A 17,901-nucleotide genomic window follows, 5' to 3' on the forward strand; every position below is an offset into this window, starting at 1 on the left:
AACCAGAATGGGAGAAATGCCTTAGTAAATCAGGCCCATAGCTGGATAAAGGGTCTGAGCTTTTTCCACTGCTCATGAGGGGGTTAAGTTTAATGTGTTTATTGCTTTCATACAATTGTAGTGAAGTGCTATAGGGCTCACTGTACCCTATAAGGGGTGATGTCAGTGAATCAGAATCTTCTCTGTCTCCATTTGTTGATAAGGGGGCTAAAACCATGTGTGCCGGACTTGTCTGGTAAGGCTCAAGGAAAGAAAATTAGCAGGTAAGAAACCTAATTTTAGCTTTTATTGCAAATAATCTAGAAAGCATAATTAAACCACTAGAGCTAGACTCACCAGAATCATCTGATAAATTTTTACAAGATAAGATGCAAGCAAAGCAACTGGAGGGCAGGCTGTAGACAATGCAGTTCATACAAACTGTAATTTCTATAGCTGGTTCCCTGATCCTTTTATAAATATATAATTAAAAAAAAACTAATGGTATTTAAATTGGTCCATTTATAAATGTATGTGTCATTTAAAACTCCATCAGCAAACTATTCTAGTTGACCAATGTTAGCATTGTGCTCTCCACAAAAATAAGATAGGTTTTAGTCACCATGGAGACTTTCAAACCCCCCTATTTGTTAAAAAAAAGTCTTTAATGATCCTTGCATTGTAATAATATGACACATCATACAAGATTCCATGTCACATACTGACTTGCCCATTTTCCTCACAGGAACGTGAAACCATGTTGGGTTTTTTTTTTTTTTTGGTTAGTTTGGATGAAAAAATGATTTAATAACGATGAAAAACAGACAAAGGGAATGCATCAAGGGGAACCTGTATCGAGGAGCATATTTTCCTGAATGATTTTCAGGTTGTGGCTTTCTTTACAAAAGGTAGCATGTCAAATCTGTCTGCATAGATCCAGTTGGCATTGAGAACTTCAGTTAGATATGTGTCATATGGTAATGTAGAAGAAATCATTTGTTCCATTTATATAGTGGCAATTCATGCAAACCATGCGCAAAACTAAGCTGTTTAGTTTCAGTGGTATGAAAAAAACTGCATTCGGAACTTGCATGAAATGTTGTCAATGGACTAACACTAATATCCATGCATTTTATGCCACGATGGGTGTCTGCACTAGTAACGTGTGGGCACGTGTGTATTGAGATATGCAAAGTATGCTTAACATTACATAAAGAAGTCCATAAGTCACCCCCCCCCTTTCTCCCTATTTACATTGGCTTGGGAGGGGTCCATACTGAATCTGAAATTCCATCCCCTGTGGAAGAAAGAGGCATGGGACCACTGGGAGTAAATGGATCAGTGTCTGTGTCTGTTTCACCTTCAGCCAAATAGCGCTTCTCTCTCATCCAACTGGATCCTCCATTTGAATCAAACATGAAGTCATCTTTGTCTTGGGAGATGCTGAAGCCACTTGGAGTGCGCTCAAGTTCTTCATGGTTGACAGAAAGGAGGGATAACGGGGTGTCACTGTCTCTGGTAAAGCTGTGTTTTTTTCTTGGGGAAATCCTGTCTGAATAGGGGCTAGATACCTCTCCTTGGGACCGGAAATTAACCCGAGTGTCTATTAGTGTGAGTATGGGTAAAACTGTAGGCCTTTCTGGGTATGATGAAGAACAAGGAGTAGCCACCCTCCCACAGTTTGGCCCACTGAAGGGCAAAGGTGAGGAATAATCGTCTGGGTCCTTTGTGAAGAACCCGTATGGATTAACCTGGTTGATTGGAACGTGGTGCAAGTTATAAGGAGATGGATGGGAGCATGTCTCGGAATAGTTATAAACTACCCTTTCAAATTCAGCATATTTGTCGTCTTTCTCGGCATCTGGAGAGACTGCTCCTTTGGAGGGGTAATATTCTGTCACTTGAACCTGCAATTGATCCATGTGCTGCATGTGCATATCTACGAGGAAATCCAGTTTTTTCCCCATGTCATGAACCTAGAAAAAAAATAAAAACAAAATGCATGCGTTGGTAAAAATGCATGTACGCTTACCTACTGCAGAATAACAACATTCATTTGGGGTGGGAATTGTAATGCTGATTTAATGGGTAATGTGATGACTTAAATGGATTCTGAAGCACCAAACGTGCTTTACCATTTTGCCTGTAGTGCATTTCAACTGCTGATTTCAATATAGACTTCTGATATGGCTAAACTGGATTGGTTATTATGGGATGAATTTTCAAAAGGTTTATCCACTCTCCTCCCCCCCCTCCCCATCTGACTGGCTAAAATTGTCCACACGAAATCATAAGGCATACAGATGAAGTCAGTTAGAAAAGGGATGGCTCTGAAAGCATTCCTGAAGCGGAATTATGATTTAGCCATGGATTTTCAGGGTGAACAGGATACACTTATGTGCACAAACAGGGTCATACGAACAGCAGGCCTAAATCAAGCCACAAAAATTTTGTCTGGCAAGAATTAGGAGAATTTTCAGCCATGAAATGTATCCACTTAGGCTTAGCTGAAAATTTGGTTCAAGATAACTGGGTAAAATTATCCATTTAACTTGTCTACTCAGCAAGGTTTTGAAAATTACTCCTGCTGTTTGTTTTCATTGGATTATATATGCTGTAGTGTGAACAAGTGTTGGGAGATTGTGAACTATGTGGAAAAGTTTGCCCCTATACCATATCTTTTCACAACAAGGCACTGTATTGGGTTCGACTATCCATAAGTGCTGGGGAGTATTGCTTTATCTGTTATAAGGGGATTAGCGCGTCCAACCCCACATGAAACGAATGCAAATGCATGTTGATGAGGCTATTAGTTATTCACCCCTGATTTTAAAAAAATGTGCACCCGGCCCGCATATTTTTACACTCAGAAATTAACGCCTGCCCCAGAGCAGGCGCTAATTTCTGAGCAGCCCAAAAAAATGTACAGAAAAGCAGAAAATACTGCATTTCTGTTCATCCTCTGAATTAAAATCATTGCAATATTAAGTCAGAGGAACCAAAAGGTTAAAACAAATTTTTTTTAAAAAGGGCCAGCAGTCAGGTTAGGGAAACGGATGCTCAATTAACGAGGCTGCCAAGGAGGAGCTAGGGGCGCACATTTGTCCCTAGCACCTCCTTGGCAGCGTGACCCCCTCATTTAAATATTGTATAACACACCCAGGAGAGGTGGCTGGGCCCACATTAGGAAAGCAGGCACTCAACACTGAGCACCCATTTTCCGCAGTCATTTATTGCATCGGCCTCATTGAGTGCTGCATTTGAAGTGCCACACATTCAAAAAAGTGCTAAAGTGCAATTGGCAACACAAAATTCCTTGTTGCCTATAGGGCAGAACATTTTGGGGCAATTAGGAGCTACCACCCAAGAAAGAGATCTAGGCAACATAGTGGATTACACATTGAAATTGTCGGTTCAGTGTGCTTCAGCAGTCAAAAAAGCAAACAATGTTGGTAATTATTAGAAAGGGAATTGTGAATAAAACGGAAAATGTCATAATGCCTCTGTATCGCTCCATGGTGAGACCGCACCTTGAATACTGTGTACAATTCTGGTCACCGCATCTCAAAAAAGATATAGTTGCAATGGAGAAGGTACAGAGAAGGGCAACCAAAATGATAAAGGGGATGGAACAGCTCCCTTATGAGGAAAGGCTAAAGAGGTTAGGACTGTTCAGCTTGGAGAAGAGATGACTGAGGAGGGATATGATAGAGGCGTTTAAAATCATGAGAGGTCTAGAACGGGTAGATGTGAATCGGTTATTTACTCTTTCAGATAATAGAAAGACTAGGGGGCACTCCATGAAGTTAGCATGTGGCACATTTAAAACTAATTGGAGACAATTCTTTTTCACCCAACACACAATTAAACTCTGGAATTTGTTGCCAGGGGATGTGGTTAGTGCAGTTAGTGTAGCTGTGTTTAAAAAAGGATTGGATAAGATCTTGGAGGAGAAGTCCATTACCTGCTTTTAATTAAGTTGACTTAGAAAATAGCCACTGCTATTACAAGCAACAGCAGCATGGGATAGACTTAGTTTTTGGGTACTTGCCAGGTTTTTATGGCCCCGATTGGCCACTGTTGGAAACAGGATGCTGGGCTTGATGGACCCTTGGTCTGAACCAGTATGGCATGTTCTTATGTTCTAGTATGAGGAAAATTTTAATGAGCTGCATTGTATACAAATACATGCTTAGCAGCACATTAATATTAAAATTGTTTAATGCAGATTGCAATAAATCTCATGACCTGTGTTAAGCCTCCAAAATGTAACTACACCTCAAGAGGCAGAGATAACTTTCCCTGAGAATATCAACCGACTAAGAAGCCTGCTGATATCGCTAACCTAACTGGAGGCCAGTGTTAGTAATGGGATATCTAGCCCTGTAAGGCAAACCTCCTCCCCCCCCCCCTGCAGAGCACATCCCTACCATGGAGATGCCCCCCATGGTCCCCACTAGCAGAACCCCTCACCCTGGTTAGCAAGCCCCACTCCCTATCCATAAAGTCCAAAAAATAACCCCTCTGGGACAAAAGGGAACATCAGGTCAATTGACACCATATTGAATTTTGGCACCAGTATGTCATGAGCAACTGTATATCACTCCTTCCCAGAGGAGACCTGGGACTACCCTTGAAAGTGGGGAGGGGGTGTTGTTTTTTAAGCCAGGTAGAGCAAGGTTTATGAATAATGGGCAAGGCTTGCTAATCAGGGTGAGGGATTCTGCTTGGGGGGAAGGGGACCTCTATGGTGATGTGCCAAGCAAAATTCTTGGGGCTGGCTGCTTCTTTCTCTGTCGTGGGCCAGGTGTCCAGTGATGCATGTTACTGCAACCAGTAACATATGTATGTTACCACCGCTGGTAGTGTACATGTGTTACCTTCAATATGAGAAGGGCTTAAAGTACTTTAGCAAATTCCATTTTTATGGGGAAGGAGGCGAAGAATAAAATGCATTAAAGCATATATTTTTTAACACATCTTTGTAAAAAGGCCCCTTGAATTGAACTGAAATTTGGTTCAAATTTCAATCTAACTGCTTCACATATCCCTATTAAGAAAACATGAAGAAGAAATGAGGTAGAAGAAATAGATGTGACCCCTGTTAGATCACTAAAATATGTACTATATGGTAACATTAAGAACTTTCTAGAAATGGGAGGTCCAAGGGAAAAGTGAGTTAAGTAGTGAGGTATAGGAGAGTCCTTCTCCAAAAGGGAATGAGTTTGGTGGTGGTATGCAGAGCTGGTGGAAGCACTAGGTGGATTAGGCAACCATCTAGGGCGCCACTGGTTGGCAGGCCTCAACGGCAGGGTCTCTCCCTCTTCCTGCCTGTGCGGCTGGACGAGAATGCACCATACATGGTCTCGCGTGGGCAGGAAGAGGGAAAGACCATGCCGATGCCAACATAGGCGGAAAGAACAAGAGCACATCCTTGCTACAAGAAGATGCAGTACTGGCCCAGAGTGTGCTGTAATGAAGAGCAGGAAGAGCAACAGCAGCCGACCTGCATGGCCCCGCCCACTCAGGAAGCCGTAACGTCGGTCCCGGTCCCTGTTCAGCTTCAGGAAGCTGTGCAGGAGGCAATGAAGCATCAGCCCCTGCAGGCCTGAAGAACTGCCTGTGGACTGCAGGGGCTGAAGGACGAGGCTATTGCTTTTGGCCTTATGCTGCCAGGGGAGGGACAGTGAGAGAGCATGTTTGCACATGTGTGTGTGTGTGTGTGTGTGTGAGTGTGTGTGTGTTTGTGTGTATTAGAGAGGGCATGTGTATGCATGTATGAGAGGTCATGTCCATGTGTGTGCATGTATGAGAGGGCATGTCTGTGTGTGTGTGTGTGTGTGTGTGTATGCATGTATGAGAGAGAAAGCATGTGTATACATATGAGAGAGAGAGAATAAAGTTTATGAGCAACAACCCCTCTAATCTCCCTCTGCTAATCCACAGTAATCTCAGGGAATCAGGAATGCAAAAGATCCCAGGTATGGACAGCAGGTTTATTTTTGTTTTTTTTTAATCTTTATTAATTGTAATTATTGGGTGCTCTCTGATGTGTCTATTGTTTTTAAATAGTTTACTGGTATTTGGAAAATTTGTATAACTTTTAAATTGCTGGATGTTCTACTCAGCAGCGGTTATGAAATATTTATTCTTTTTATTAATATGGTTTTACTCTACTGATAACTTATATTTATTGATTTTATTGATTGTTACTTATGATAAGTGCATTCATTTATTTGTGAGTATGGAGGGTGTGACTGGGGGGGCAGCAGGCCTAGGGAGCCTAATAACCTTGCCCTGGCCTGGATGCTTCCTGAAGCACTGGGAGGAGTTGTAAAGAGAGCTTTGGAGTGAGCCTTTGAGGAGCTCAGGGCTAGGGTGTAATAAGAAGTATTGATTTGATAATGCTAATGTTTATTAAGATGTATGTATAAACAAAGGTCGGATTTTAAAAAGCCTTTATATGCTTAAAATGGGGTTTTACAATTGCTGCAATATATGCCATTAATTGTCCACAGAATTTACTTGTGATAAGTGCACTTTATTCAAGTAAATGTCTTTTGAAAATTGCTATGATAGTATGTTACATTTACATACATTACTTCTTTGAAAATTACCTTCAAAGGACTAGGAGATTTACATTTCCAACAAACATAAGAGACACACTAACATAAATTAAAATACAATTCATCAAAAACAATATGGGGCTGATTTTAAATATTACGCACGCGGGATACATTTGTGGCGCTACCCGTCGCGCACAAATGTACATCCGATTTTATAACATGCATGCGCTGCCACGCGCATGTTATAAAATCCAGGGTCAGCGCATGCAAGGGGTGCACACATGTGCACCTTGCGTGCGCCGAGCCCGAGGGGAGCCCCGATGTATCTCCCCGTTCCCTCCAAGGCCGCTCTGAAATCGGAGCGGCCTTGAAGGGAACTTTTTTATTGGCAACCCCACCTTCCCCTCCCTTCCCCTATCTAACCCACCCCCAGTCCTAACTAAATCCCTCCCCTACCTTTATTTCAAAAGTTACGCCTGCCGGCCGGCTGCCAACACTCAAAACTCCGGCATGGCCGCTGTGCCGGAGGACTCAGGAATGCTCCCTGCGCAGCCCCTGGACCACCCCTGGACCGCCACCATGCCCCAGGCACCGCCCCTGGACCGCCCACTTTTGAAAGCCCCGGGACATAGATGCATCCCGGGGCTTGCGTGTGCCGCCGAGCCTATGCACAATAGGCTCGGCGCGCACAGGGGTAGGTTTTCGGGGGTTACGCACGTATGTTAGGCGCGTAACCCTTTGAAAATCTACCCCATATGCTGACATGACTCAACTGAATATCTGAACACAGACAATCTCAGATAGACAGGTAGTCTTGTTGAAGAAAAGGTTTTAAGTGCCACTTTAAATAATTTTAACAGTTTAATTGGCATGCCCCTTCTGGCAGTGAATACCAAAAGGTAGGCGCTGCTACCGAGAAAGAGCAATCTCTTGTATCTACAAGTCTAGCCTGCTTGGTTGATGGTACAATTAGGAGTCCACATTGCTCAGATAGAGCCGCACCAGTGCATTGACCCAATGACAGTCATTGGAAGCAATTAGTTTATGTATAGTTACTCCAATTTTGTATTGAACTCGCTGGGAGATGGGAAGCCAGTGTAGTTCTATCAATATTGGAGAGATGTATTCATTATGCCACCTACTGGAAATGAGCCTGGTTGCCGCATTAAGTAGGAGCTTTAATGGTCTTAACATATCCCCAATTAGACCGACATAAATTGAGTTACAAAAATCAACCAAAGGTAAGAGTATAGCCTGGAGGAGCAGAGGGATCTCCCTCCAGTAAGGCCTAAGGGTCAACTGGAAGATAAGGACTCCTTAGTCATAAGAAAATAAGATATGCCATACTGGGTCAGACCTAGGGTCCATCAAGCCCAGCATCCTGTTTCCAACAGTGGCCAATCCAAGTCACAAATACTTGGCATGTACCCAAACATTAAATAGATCTCAAGCCTCTATTCCTTACTGATTAATAGCAGTTTATGGATTTTTTCTTCTAGGAACTTATCCAAACCTTTTGTAAACCCAGTTACACTAACTACCGTAATCACATCCTCTGGCAATGAATTCCAGATCTTAAATTTGTTCTGAATAGGAAAGAATTATCTTCAATTTGTTTTAAACGAGCTACTTGCTAACTTCATGGAGTGCTCCCTAGTCCTATTATCTGAGAGAATAAATAACCGATTTACATTAACCTATTCAAGTCCTTTCATGATTTTGTAGGCTTCTATCATATTCCCCCTCAGCCGTCTCTTCTCCAAACTGAACAGCCTTAACTTCCTTAGCCTTTCCTCATAGGGGAGCCGTTCCATGCCCCTTATCATTTTGGTCATCCTTCTCTGCACTTTCTCCAGTGCAACTATATCTTTTTTGAGATGTGGTATCAAGAATTGCACACAGTATTCAAGGTGTGGTCTCACCATGGAGCAATACAGAGGCATTATGACATCCACCGTTTTATTTGCCATTCCCTTCCTAATACTCTTCTTCACCACGGGATCGGCGGTGAACTGGGCCCGCGCAGCCGGCGCTGAAAGCCCGTCGGGGTAAGGCCTCTTTGTTCCGCCTTCCCCAATCGGGCTCCCGCACCGGCCGCCGGCCTTTCCGAACCCGGATTAACTTACCTGCTAGTCGAGTGCACGCTCCTCGATACGGCCTAGCCCAACGCGATCCGCCCTGGTCCTCCAGCCGGGCCTCGAGCCCCCACCCCTTCCAGACTCGCCGCACCGAGATACGCCGCGCAGGGGTGACGTCATCACGCAGAGACCCGCCGGATTTAAAGAGCCCTGCTCTCCCCGAAGTCCTCCTCTTCACCACGGGATCGGCAGTGAACTGGGCCCGCGCAGCCGGCGCTGAAAGCCCGTCGGGGTAAGGCCTCTTTGTTCCGCCTTCCCCAATCGGGCTCCCCGCACCGGCCGCCGGCCTTTCCGAACCCGGATTAACTTACCTGCTAGTCGAGTGCACGCTCCTCGATACGGCCTAGCCCAACGCGAGCCGCCCTGGTCCTCCAGCCGGGCCTCGAGCCCCCACCCCTTCCAGACTCGCCGCACCGAGATACGCCGCGCAGGGGTGACGTCATCACGCAGAGACCCGCCGGATTTAAAAAGACCCCTGCTCTCCCGGGCGTCGCACGCCGGGCGTCGCGTGTCGAAGGAGCGCGACAAAGGGGCCTGCCCCTTTGAGCGCCCCTTCGAGCAGCCCCTGCAGACAGCCCAGAAGGACATAGATGTGGCTCCCTGCACGCTCGGACATCTCTAAGCATTACCACCGCACCGCTTTCTCGGAATGAACAGTGAAACTCCCGGATGACCAGCCCAAGCAACACCAGGCTAAACAAAAAGTCCTTTCCCGTATTGAGGGATCCTTCCTCTAAATGTTTGATGGTTTCCACCAACTTCTCACATGACTATGATAATAGCTGGTTCGTCCATTATCCTCCTAACAGCAAGTAACCTAATTGGTTATTTTGAAACCAATGTGAACCCTCATAAGTCACCTAACCCTTCCCTATGTGTAGAGAAACGTACGCTGTAACTTACCATATTCCATCTGTACTTTATTCTTTCAGAAAACGCTAACCACATCCTGCCACGATAGTACCCTATCCATCGCCTTACATCTCCTCCTTATCAGACCACTGAAAGGAGTTTGAATCTCAACCGCTACCCATAGCACAAGCACCCTCTACCCTTTCAACGACCCACCTCCCCCCTCCTGAAATGTGTCTCCCCACCATACCCATCATACACTACCCCATGCGAAGGATTGTCCACCCAACACACAATCACACCCTCACACAACATAAATCACTAGTGCCCATCATGATCACACCCCTCACACAACTATTGGGTCTGGCCACCCTAGCCATCACTCTCTGCAACACCCAATCAATCATAAAGAAAGCACCAATCCTACAAGACCTACTCACAGACACCAGCCCTGATATCTGTGCCATTACTGAATCATGGCTAAAGAACTCAGACCAGGTCTTCATCAACCAACTCCCAACACAGACATACGACATCTTCTCCATCCCTAGGCCCAAAAATAAAAGAGGAGGTGGCATTCTCCTTGCCGCCAAGAAATACCTGCACCTAAAACTACAGACCAACTCCCCCTCCCCCCCGAGACTTGAGATTGGGCTCTTTAAATCTAAAACCCTGCAGGTCTGCCTCATCTACGCCCCTCCCGGCATTCTGGAACAGGACCCGTCCCCCCTCATTGAACACATTACTAACAATATAAAGCCAGACACCCCAGCAGTAATACTCGGAGATTTCAACCTCCACGTAGACATCCACCCCCTCACCACATCCTGCGAAACCCTACTTGTCTCTCTCAAAGCCCTGGGCTTTAAACAGCTCATCACCAATCCCACGCACAAAGCTGGGCACACACTCGACCTCCTTTTTGCTAATACTAGCTTCTCTACACCCCATGCACCAATCACCACACCCATCCCCTGGTCCGACCATTGCCTCATCAACGCCCAGCTCAACATCAACACCAACATAAATGCCTCCAACACCAAATCACACAAAAAGACAATTTCCTACCGTAGACCATGCTCCTCAGAAGAACTCTCCCAAGCCTTCAATAACGTAAGTGAAAACCTCGACCTCACCAACCCAGATAATGCTCTCCTGTCATGGGATAAGCTTACTGCTGACATAGCCAACAACATCTGCCCCACCATCCACAAAGTAATAAACCCCAACCAAACAGAAAGAAAACCATGGTACACCTGTGAACTCAAAAAATTAAAACAAGACCTTAGAGCCAAAGAACGCTCCTGGCGAAAACAACCCACCCCCACACTCAAAGTAGCCTACAAACACACCCTACACCTATACCGACAAGCAACACTCCACGCCAAACGTGACTTCTATGCAGCAAAAATTCACAGCTACAAATTCAACCCTACCGCCCTATTCTCCTATGTAGCAGAACTCACAAAGTCCACCACTCCTTCCCCCCAGGAAGATAATAGCATAGAGAAATGCAATAAACTAGCAGATCACTTTAAAAACAAAATCACCAACATTCTCAATCGTCTCCCCCCCAAACCCACTCACATCGACCTCCCACCCACCACCAACAACATTAACCTCACATCCCTTGATCTCACCACTACGATGGAAGTCAACTCCATCCTAAAAAAGATGCGGCCAGCCACCCACATCGCCGACAACATCCCATCTAAACTCCTCCTCACTATCCCTTCCGTCATAGCAAGACCGTTAGCGGATATCATAAACTGCTCCCTTACCTTCGGGACGGTTCCCGACCCGCTTAAACTCGCCATCGTAAAGCCCCTACTAAAAAAGCCCACCCTCGACCAAAATGATCCAGCAAACTACAGGCCCATCTCCAACCTACCTTTTATTTCTAAAATTCTGGAGAAAGTGGTCAACACACAACTTACTGACTTCCTAGAAGATAACAATATCCTCCACCCCCGCCCAGTACGGCTTTCGCAAAAACCGAAGCACGGAAAAGCTCCTACTTGCAATAACAGACACCATCCTAAAAGGCATGGACCACGGCCAATCATACATTCTAGCCCTCTTAGATATCTCAGCAGCTTTTGATACGGTGAACCACAAAATCTTAATATCACGCTTAGCAGAGATAGGCATCTCTAACACAGCCCTATCATGGTTCTCCTCCTACCTTGACCACAGAAAGTACTTAGTCAAACTTGATAAATCCGAATCCACACACATTCCTCTTTCACAAGGCGTACCCCAGGGCTCCTCCCTCTCCTCCACCCTCTTTAACATCTACCTTCTCCCTCTTTGCCACTTATTATCCAAACTGGGACTAAAATTCTTCCTGTACGCTGACGACGTACAAATACTTATCCCCATCCAAAACTCCCTCAACGAAACCCTGCACTTCTGGGAGACATGCCTCACATCTATCAACGCCCTCCTTTCCAACCTACACCTTGCACTCAATACTTCAAAAACTGAAATCCTAATTATTACTAATCAACCCAGCTTATCCATTCACCAACTGCAACAGAACACTTCACAAAATCTCACACCTCCGTCCACTGTCAGAGATCTAGGAGTTCTCTTAGATACACAACTTAGCTTCAAATCCCACATCAAATCACTCCTAAAAGGGGGCTTCTATAAACTCCAAACCCTCAAAAAACTTAAGCCTCTCCTCCACGCACATGACTTCCGTACCGTTATGCAAACCACTATACTATCAAAACTTGACTATTGCAACTCACTGCTAATAGGCCTTCCAGCTTCCACAATCAAACCCCTCCAAATCTTACAAAATGCCATGGCTCGCATCCTTACAAACTCAAGAAAGACTGATCATATTACTCCCATATTACAAAACCTCCACTGGCTACCAATCACCTATCGCTCTCAATACAAAACACTCACTATCATACATAACACGCTATATAAAAATAACTCCCCCTGGATCGAAGATATGCCACACTTCCACCAGGCCAACCGTCCTACCAGAAACTCCCTTGCGGGCACCCTCCACACCCCTTCACTCAAAATTGCTCACCTCACAAACACCAGAGCGAGAGCCTTCTCCATCGCCGGCCCCACCCTTTGGAACTCCCTCCCCACCGAGCTCCGACTAGAACCTTCACTTAATCAATTCAAAAAAGGAATCAAGACCTGGTTATTTAAACAGGCCTATCCCAACGCCTCTCAACCCTAGCATTTGACTTCTCCTCAACACTCATTATTTCCCTCTCCCTAGTACAGTGTCCCCCCGCCCCCCTACACACCCTCCCTCCCTCACCACCCCATCCATATTATGGCTTCCTGATATTCAGTCACCACCTCTCCTTCCCATCGCCACCTCCTGCCCCCTTGTACTGTTCCTACCCCACCCCGCCTCCCCTATGCGCTTCTTCCCCCACCCCCGCGCTACCCCCCCACTTTGTCGTCTCTTGTATATAATTAATTTATGTCCAACCTGGTTAACCACATGTAATCGCATTTAATAACTGTGGCGCCCGTTGGCTCTACAGTAAAGTTGTCACCTTTTAACTTCCTATCCTTCCTCCATCTATCATTGTAATTTCCTTTCTCAGTTGTCTGTAAACCGACATGATGTTTTTTTTACGAATGCCGGTATATAAAAGTTATAAATAAATAAATAAATAATAATTCCTAACAGATACACAAGTATCTGGGGCATGCATGAGCAATGTGTGCGTAAATAAAAAAAAAAAAAAGGGGGGGTGGAGTAAGGGCAGGTTGGGGGCATTCCAGGGCAGGCCCAACAGTTCCACACATAAATCTGGCAAAAACAGTTACACACACAAATCCGGCAAATGCAGCGCATAGTGGCTTGTTAGACACGTATATTTACTGCTGCTCCTGATGAGGTGTAAATCTGTAAAAATCACTGTTTAGGCCTAACACGCCAGAGTGAGGGGTTTGTCAACTGGGGGCAATGCCGACTGAAGAACCAGAGGGGTCTGGATGAATTTGAGATAGAATGGGCAAACTGGAGGACCAATTGGGAAAACTGGCAATGCCCTTCATGTGAGCATGTTTTAAGATCTACTACCTCCACATGTTAAAGCTGATAAAGTCCTACAAAAGATATGTGAAAGGAAAATTGGTTTTTACCTGCTAATTTTTATTCCTGTAGTACCATGGATCAGTCCAGACTGCTGGGTTATGCCTCCCAGCAGATGGAATAAGAGAAAAAAGCTGTAAGGCACCCCCTGATAACCCGGTGTGCCATCTGTGATCCTTCAGTATAATCAATATCAAAGCAGAATGAAGGCAATGTAACAGCCAATGACTAGATCAAAAGAACTTATATAAACCAAAACCTGTGAAAACTATATACAGGTGTAGACATTCTTCCTTGGTGTTTTATTTTATTTTATTTTGCAAACTGTAAATTCACGAAATAACAAAATTGAGTGGACTTACCAGAACACAATTCCCCTGGGCGGGAGTCTGGACTGATCTGTGGTACTATAGAAACGAAAATTAGCAAGCAAGAACCAATTTTCCTTTCCCTTTACGTACCCAGATCAGTCCAGACTGCTGGGATGTACCCAAGCCACCTTAACTGGGGTGGGAACCGGAAAATCCGGCTCGAAGCACTCCACTGCCAAAACAGTCAACGTCCGGAGCTCGGACATCCAAGCGGTAATGCTTAGCAAAAGTGTGCAAAGTTTTCCAAGTAGCTGCTCAGCAAATCTCCTGTGGTAAAACATATTGGCTCTCTGCCCAAGAGGCCGCTTGAGATCTGATCGAATGAGCCTTAAGACCATCCGGTGCCTGCCACCCGTGGTATATGTAAGCTGAAGCTATAGTTTCTTTTAACCATCAAGCAATAGTAGCCTTGGTTGCTTTATGTCCCTTCTTAGGACCGCTCCATAAGACAAAAACATGGTCTGACAATCAAAAGGCATTAGTCACTTCTTTGTACCAAAGAAGCACCCGGCGGACATCCAATTTATGCAAATCATGAGCTTGAGGAGACTTATGATCCAAATCTGAAAAAGCCGGTAACTCCACAGACTGATTCATGTGAAAAGCCGAAACCACCTTCGGCAGAAAAGAAGGCACCGTCCTAAGTGAAACTCCCGAATCTGAGATCCACAAGAATGGCTTCCTGCAGGACAATGCTTGAATTTCAGATATTCACCTGGCTGAACACATAGCCACAAGGAATACCGCCTTGAGTGTCAAATCCTTCAACGTAGCCTGCTTGAGAGGCTCAAAAGGAAGACCGAACATCCCCTGGAGGACAAGATTCAAACTCCACGAAGGGCACACTGGACGCACCGGAGGGTGTAAATGTTTGGCCCCTTTCAGAAAGCGTGCCACATCAGGATGCCCTGCAAGGGACGTACCATCAACTTTACCTCATAAACAGCCCAATGCCGCTACTTGCACCTGAAGCAAACTGTACGCCAAGCCTTTCTTTAAGCCTTCCTGTAAAAATGCAAGAATGTGCACAATGGTGGCCCTACACGGGGAAACCTTCAACCCGCCACACCAGGAATCAAAAACCTTCCAAACCCAAACATAGATGAGCGAAGTTGAGGTCTTACGTGCGCGAATCAGGGTGAAAATAACAGCACCCAGATAGCCTTTCTTTCTCAATTGTCTCCTCTCATAAGCCAAGCCACTAGACAAAAGTGAGCCACCTGATCGAAAAATACTAGATCCTGTCGCAGGAGGTTTGGAAGGTGACCGAGAAGCAAGGGCCCATCTACCGCCAAGTTGATCAGGTCTGTGAACCATGGTCTCCGAGGCCACTCTGGGGCTACGAGGATTATCAGCCCTCGGTGGGATTCTATCCATCTCAGGATCTTGCCCACTAGTGGTCAAGGGGGAAACACTTAGAGCAATACATCATGGGGCCACAGAAGGACCAGGGCATTTACTTCCGCCCCGTGTTCCCTTCTGCGACTGAAGAAACAAGCCGCTTTCACGTTCAGCTGAAATGCCATCAAGTCCAGACGGTGAACTCCCCACCGGCGAGTCAAGAGACTCATCACTTCCTCGGACAGTTCCCATTCTCCAGGGTCTAGCCATTGGCGACTGAGGAAATCTGCCTAGACGTTGTCCACGCCGGCTATGTGAGATGCTGCCAATCGTATGAGATTGTGTTCCGCCCAGATCATCAGTCTGTCTGCTTCCATGGCCACTGGCTGACTTTTTGTTCCTCCTTGATGATTGATGTGCGCCACAGTGGTCGCATTGTCGGAGAGCACCTGCATGGACTGATGGTGGACGAGGGGGAGAAAGCTGCACAGCGCTAGACGAACCGCTCGTCTCCAAATGATTTATGGACCACTTGAACTCCTGAGATGTCCATTGCCCTTGTGCCAATTTCGACTGACAAACTGCGCCCCAACCGGAAAGACTGGCATCCGTTGTCACAATCAGCCACTGGGGATTCTCCAGGTCCATCCCCAGCTGTAAGTGCTCAGGAACCAACCACCATCCAAGACTGCTCCTGGCTGGATCCATGAGAGGCAAGTGTAAGTGGAACTCTTCAGACTTAGGTCCCAGCAGGAAAGCAACACCCTCTGCAAAGGTCTCATATGAGCGAACGCCCAGGGGACCAACTCCAGAGTAGATGCCATACATCCAAGAACTTGCAAGTAGTCCTAGATTTTGGGGAAAGGGAGGGCCAACAGACTGCAAACCTGAGTCATCAGCTTGTTCATCCTCTCCCTGGGAAGGAAAACTTTGCCTATAACCGTGTTGAAATGGGCTCCCAGGAACTCCAACACCTGAGATGGAACCAGCTGACTCTTGGAGAAATTGACAACTCAGCCGAGCGACTGAAGACGCTGTAAAACAGACTGAACCGCCTTCTTGCAAAGGTCTTCTGACTTTGCCAGAATTAGCCAGACATCCAAATATGGATGAACTAGGATCCCCTCCCGCCAGAGAGGCGCCACCACCGCCATTACCTTGGTGAAGATGTAGGGGAGCCGTCGCTAAACCGAACGGGAATGCTTGAAACTGGTAATGTTCGCCCAATACCATGAACCACAGAAACCTCTGATGATGCTCTTGGATGCCGATGTGCAGATAAGCCTCCATCAGATTCAAAGAGGCCAAAAATTAGCCTTTGTGGATAGCCGCAATGACGGATCTCAAAGTCTCCATGCAAAAACGAGGTACCCGAAGCGCCCTGTTGACTTTCTTCAAGTCTAAAATCAGACGGTAGGAGGCCTCCTTCTTGGGGACCATGAAATAAATGGAGTATCTGCCGGTCCAGCATTAGCCAGGTGGAAATGGGACAATCGCTCCCAGAGCCTTCAAACGACACAGAGTTTGGAGTACCACCTGCTGTTTTGCCCGAGACCTGCAAGGAGACACCAAGAAAAGATCTTGCAGGAGGCGAACAAAATCTAAAGCATAACCGTGTTCTATAATGTTTAAGACCCACTGATCTGACATGATTTTGACCCATTCCTCACGAAACAGAGAGAGAGACGACCTCCTATCTCCGGAACAGAGGAATGGGCCGGCGCACCTTCATTGGGTAGACTTGTTGGCGGAGAAACCTTGGGAGGCTCCGTCACGGGGAGGCCGTCTGCCGCGAAAGGAATGGGCCCAAGCCTGGGACCTCGACGACAACTGGCGAGGAGGAAAGGATGGGGCTCTACTTGACCGAAAATGACGTTGGCCCCTAAAACGGCCCCTAAAAGAACTGAAGGGCAAGAAGACCTGGGCTTATCCTCCAGCAGCTTGTAAACCTTGTTATCCCCTAAGTCTTTAATGAGATGCTCGAGATCATCCCCGAATAAAGCTTGCCTTTGAACAGAAAGGACCCCAGTTGAGACTTGGAAGAGACATCAGCCGACCAATTGCGAAGCCAAAGAAGTCTCCTTGCTGACACAGCCGAGGACATCGTGCGTGAGGAGATACATAGGAGATAAGTGACCGCCGCTTCCGTCCGCTCCGCAAGCTCCACTTCTGCTGGGGGAAGTTCCTGAGCCGTAAGCAACTGCTGTACCCATCTAAGAGTAGCTCTCTGCATTAGACTACTGCAGATGGCCGCGCTGACACCTCAAAAATCCGCTTGAGGAGAACCTCCAGCTTCCTGTCCTGGAGAACTTTAAGGGCAGCCCGTCCTGTCACAGGAATCGTGGTGCGCTTGGCGATTGCAGAGAAAGCCGCATCAACTTTAGGAATCTTGAGAAGATCTAAGGACTCATCCAGGAGCAGATAAAGCTTCTCCATGGTTCTACTGACCCGCAGGCTGGCTTCCGGGGCATCCCATTCCCGGGTCATGAACTGCAAGAGCCTCGGGTGAAAAGGAAAAGTTCTAGGAGGGGGGCGAAGACCAAACAGCACAGTATCCCCCGGGGAAGGCT

At 46.3% G+C, this 17,901-nt stretch overlaps 1 protein-coding gene across 1 annotated transcript in view; it reads right to left on the reverse strand.

Annotated features, from left to right (window-relative positions):
* Positions 1 to 723: 723 nt before the first annotated feature.
* Positions 724 to 17,901, reverse strand: part of KCNQ3 (potassium voltage-gated channel subfamily Q member 3) — a 627,835-nt gene continuing 610,657 nt past the window's right edge. The window contains 1 exon segment of the mRNA XM_029592045.1: positions 724 to 1,955. Coding sequence (XP_029447905.1) covers positions 1,230 to 1,955 — 726 coding nt within the window. The 3' untranslated portion in view covers positions 724 to 1,229.

Source organism: Rhinatrema bivittatum, chromosome 2, assembly GCF_901001135.1.
Source record: "Rhinatrema bivittatum chromosome 2, aRhiBiv1.1, whole genome shotgun sequence".
Taxonomy (NCBI): domain Eukaryota; kingdom Metazoa; phylum Chordata; class Amphibia; order Gymnophiona; family Rhinatrematidae; genus Rhinatrema; species Rhinatrema bivittatum.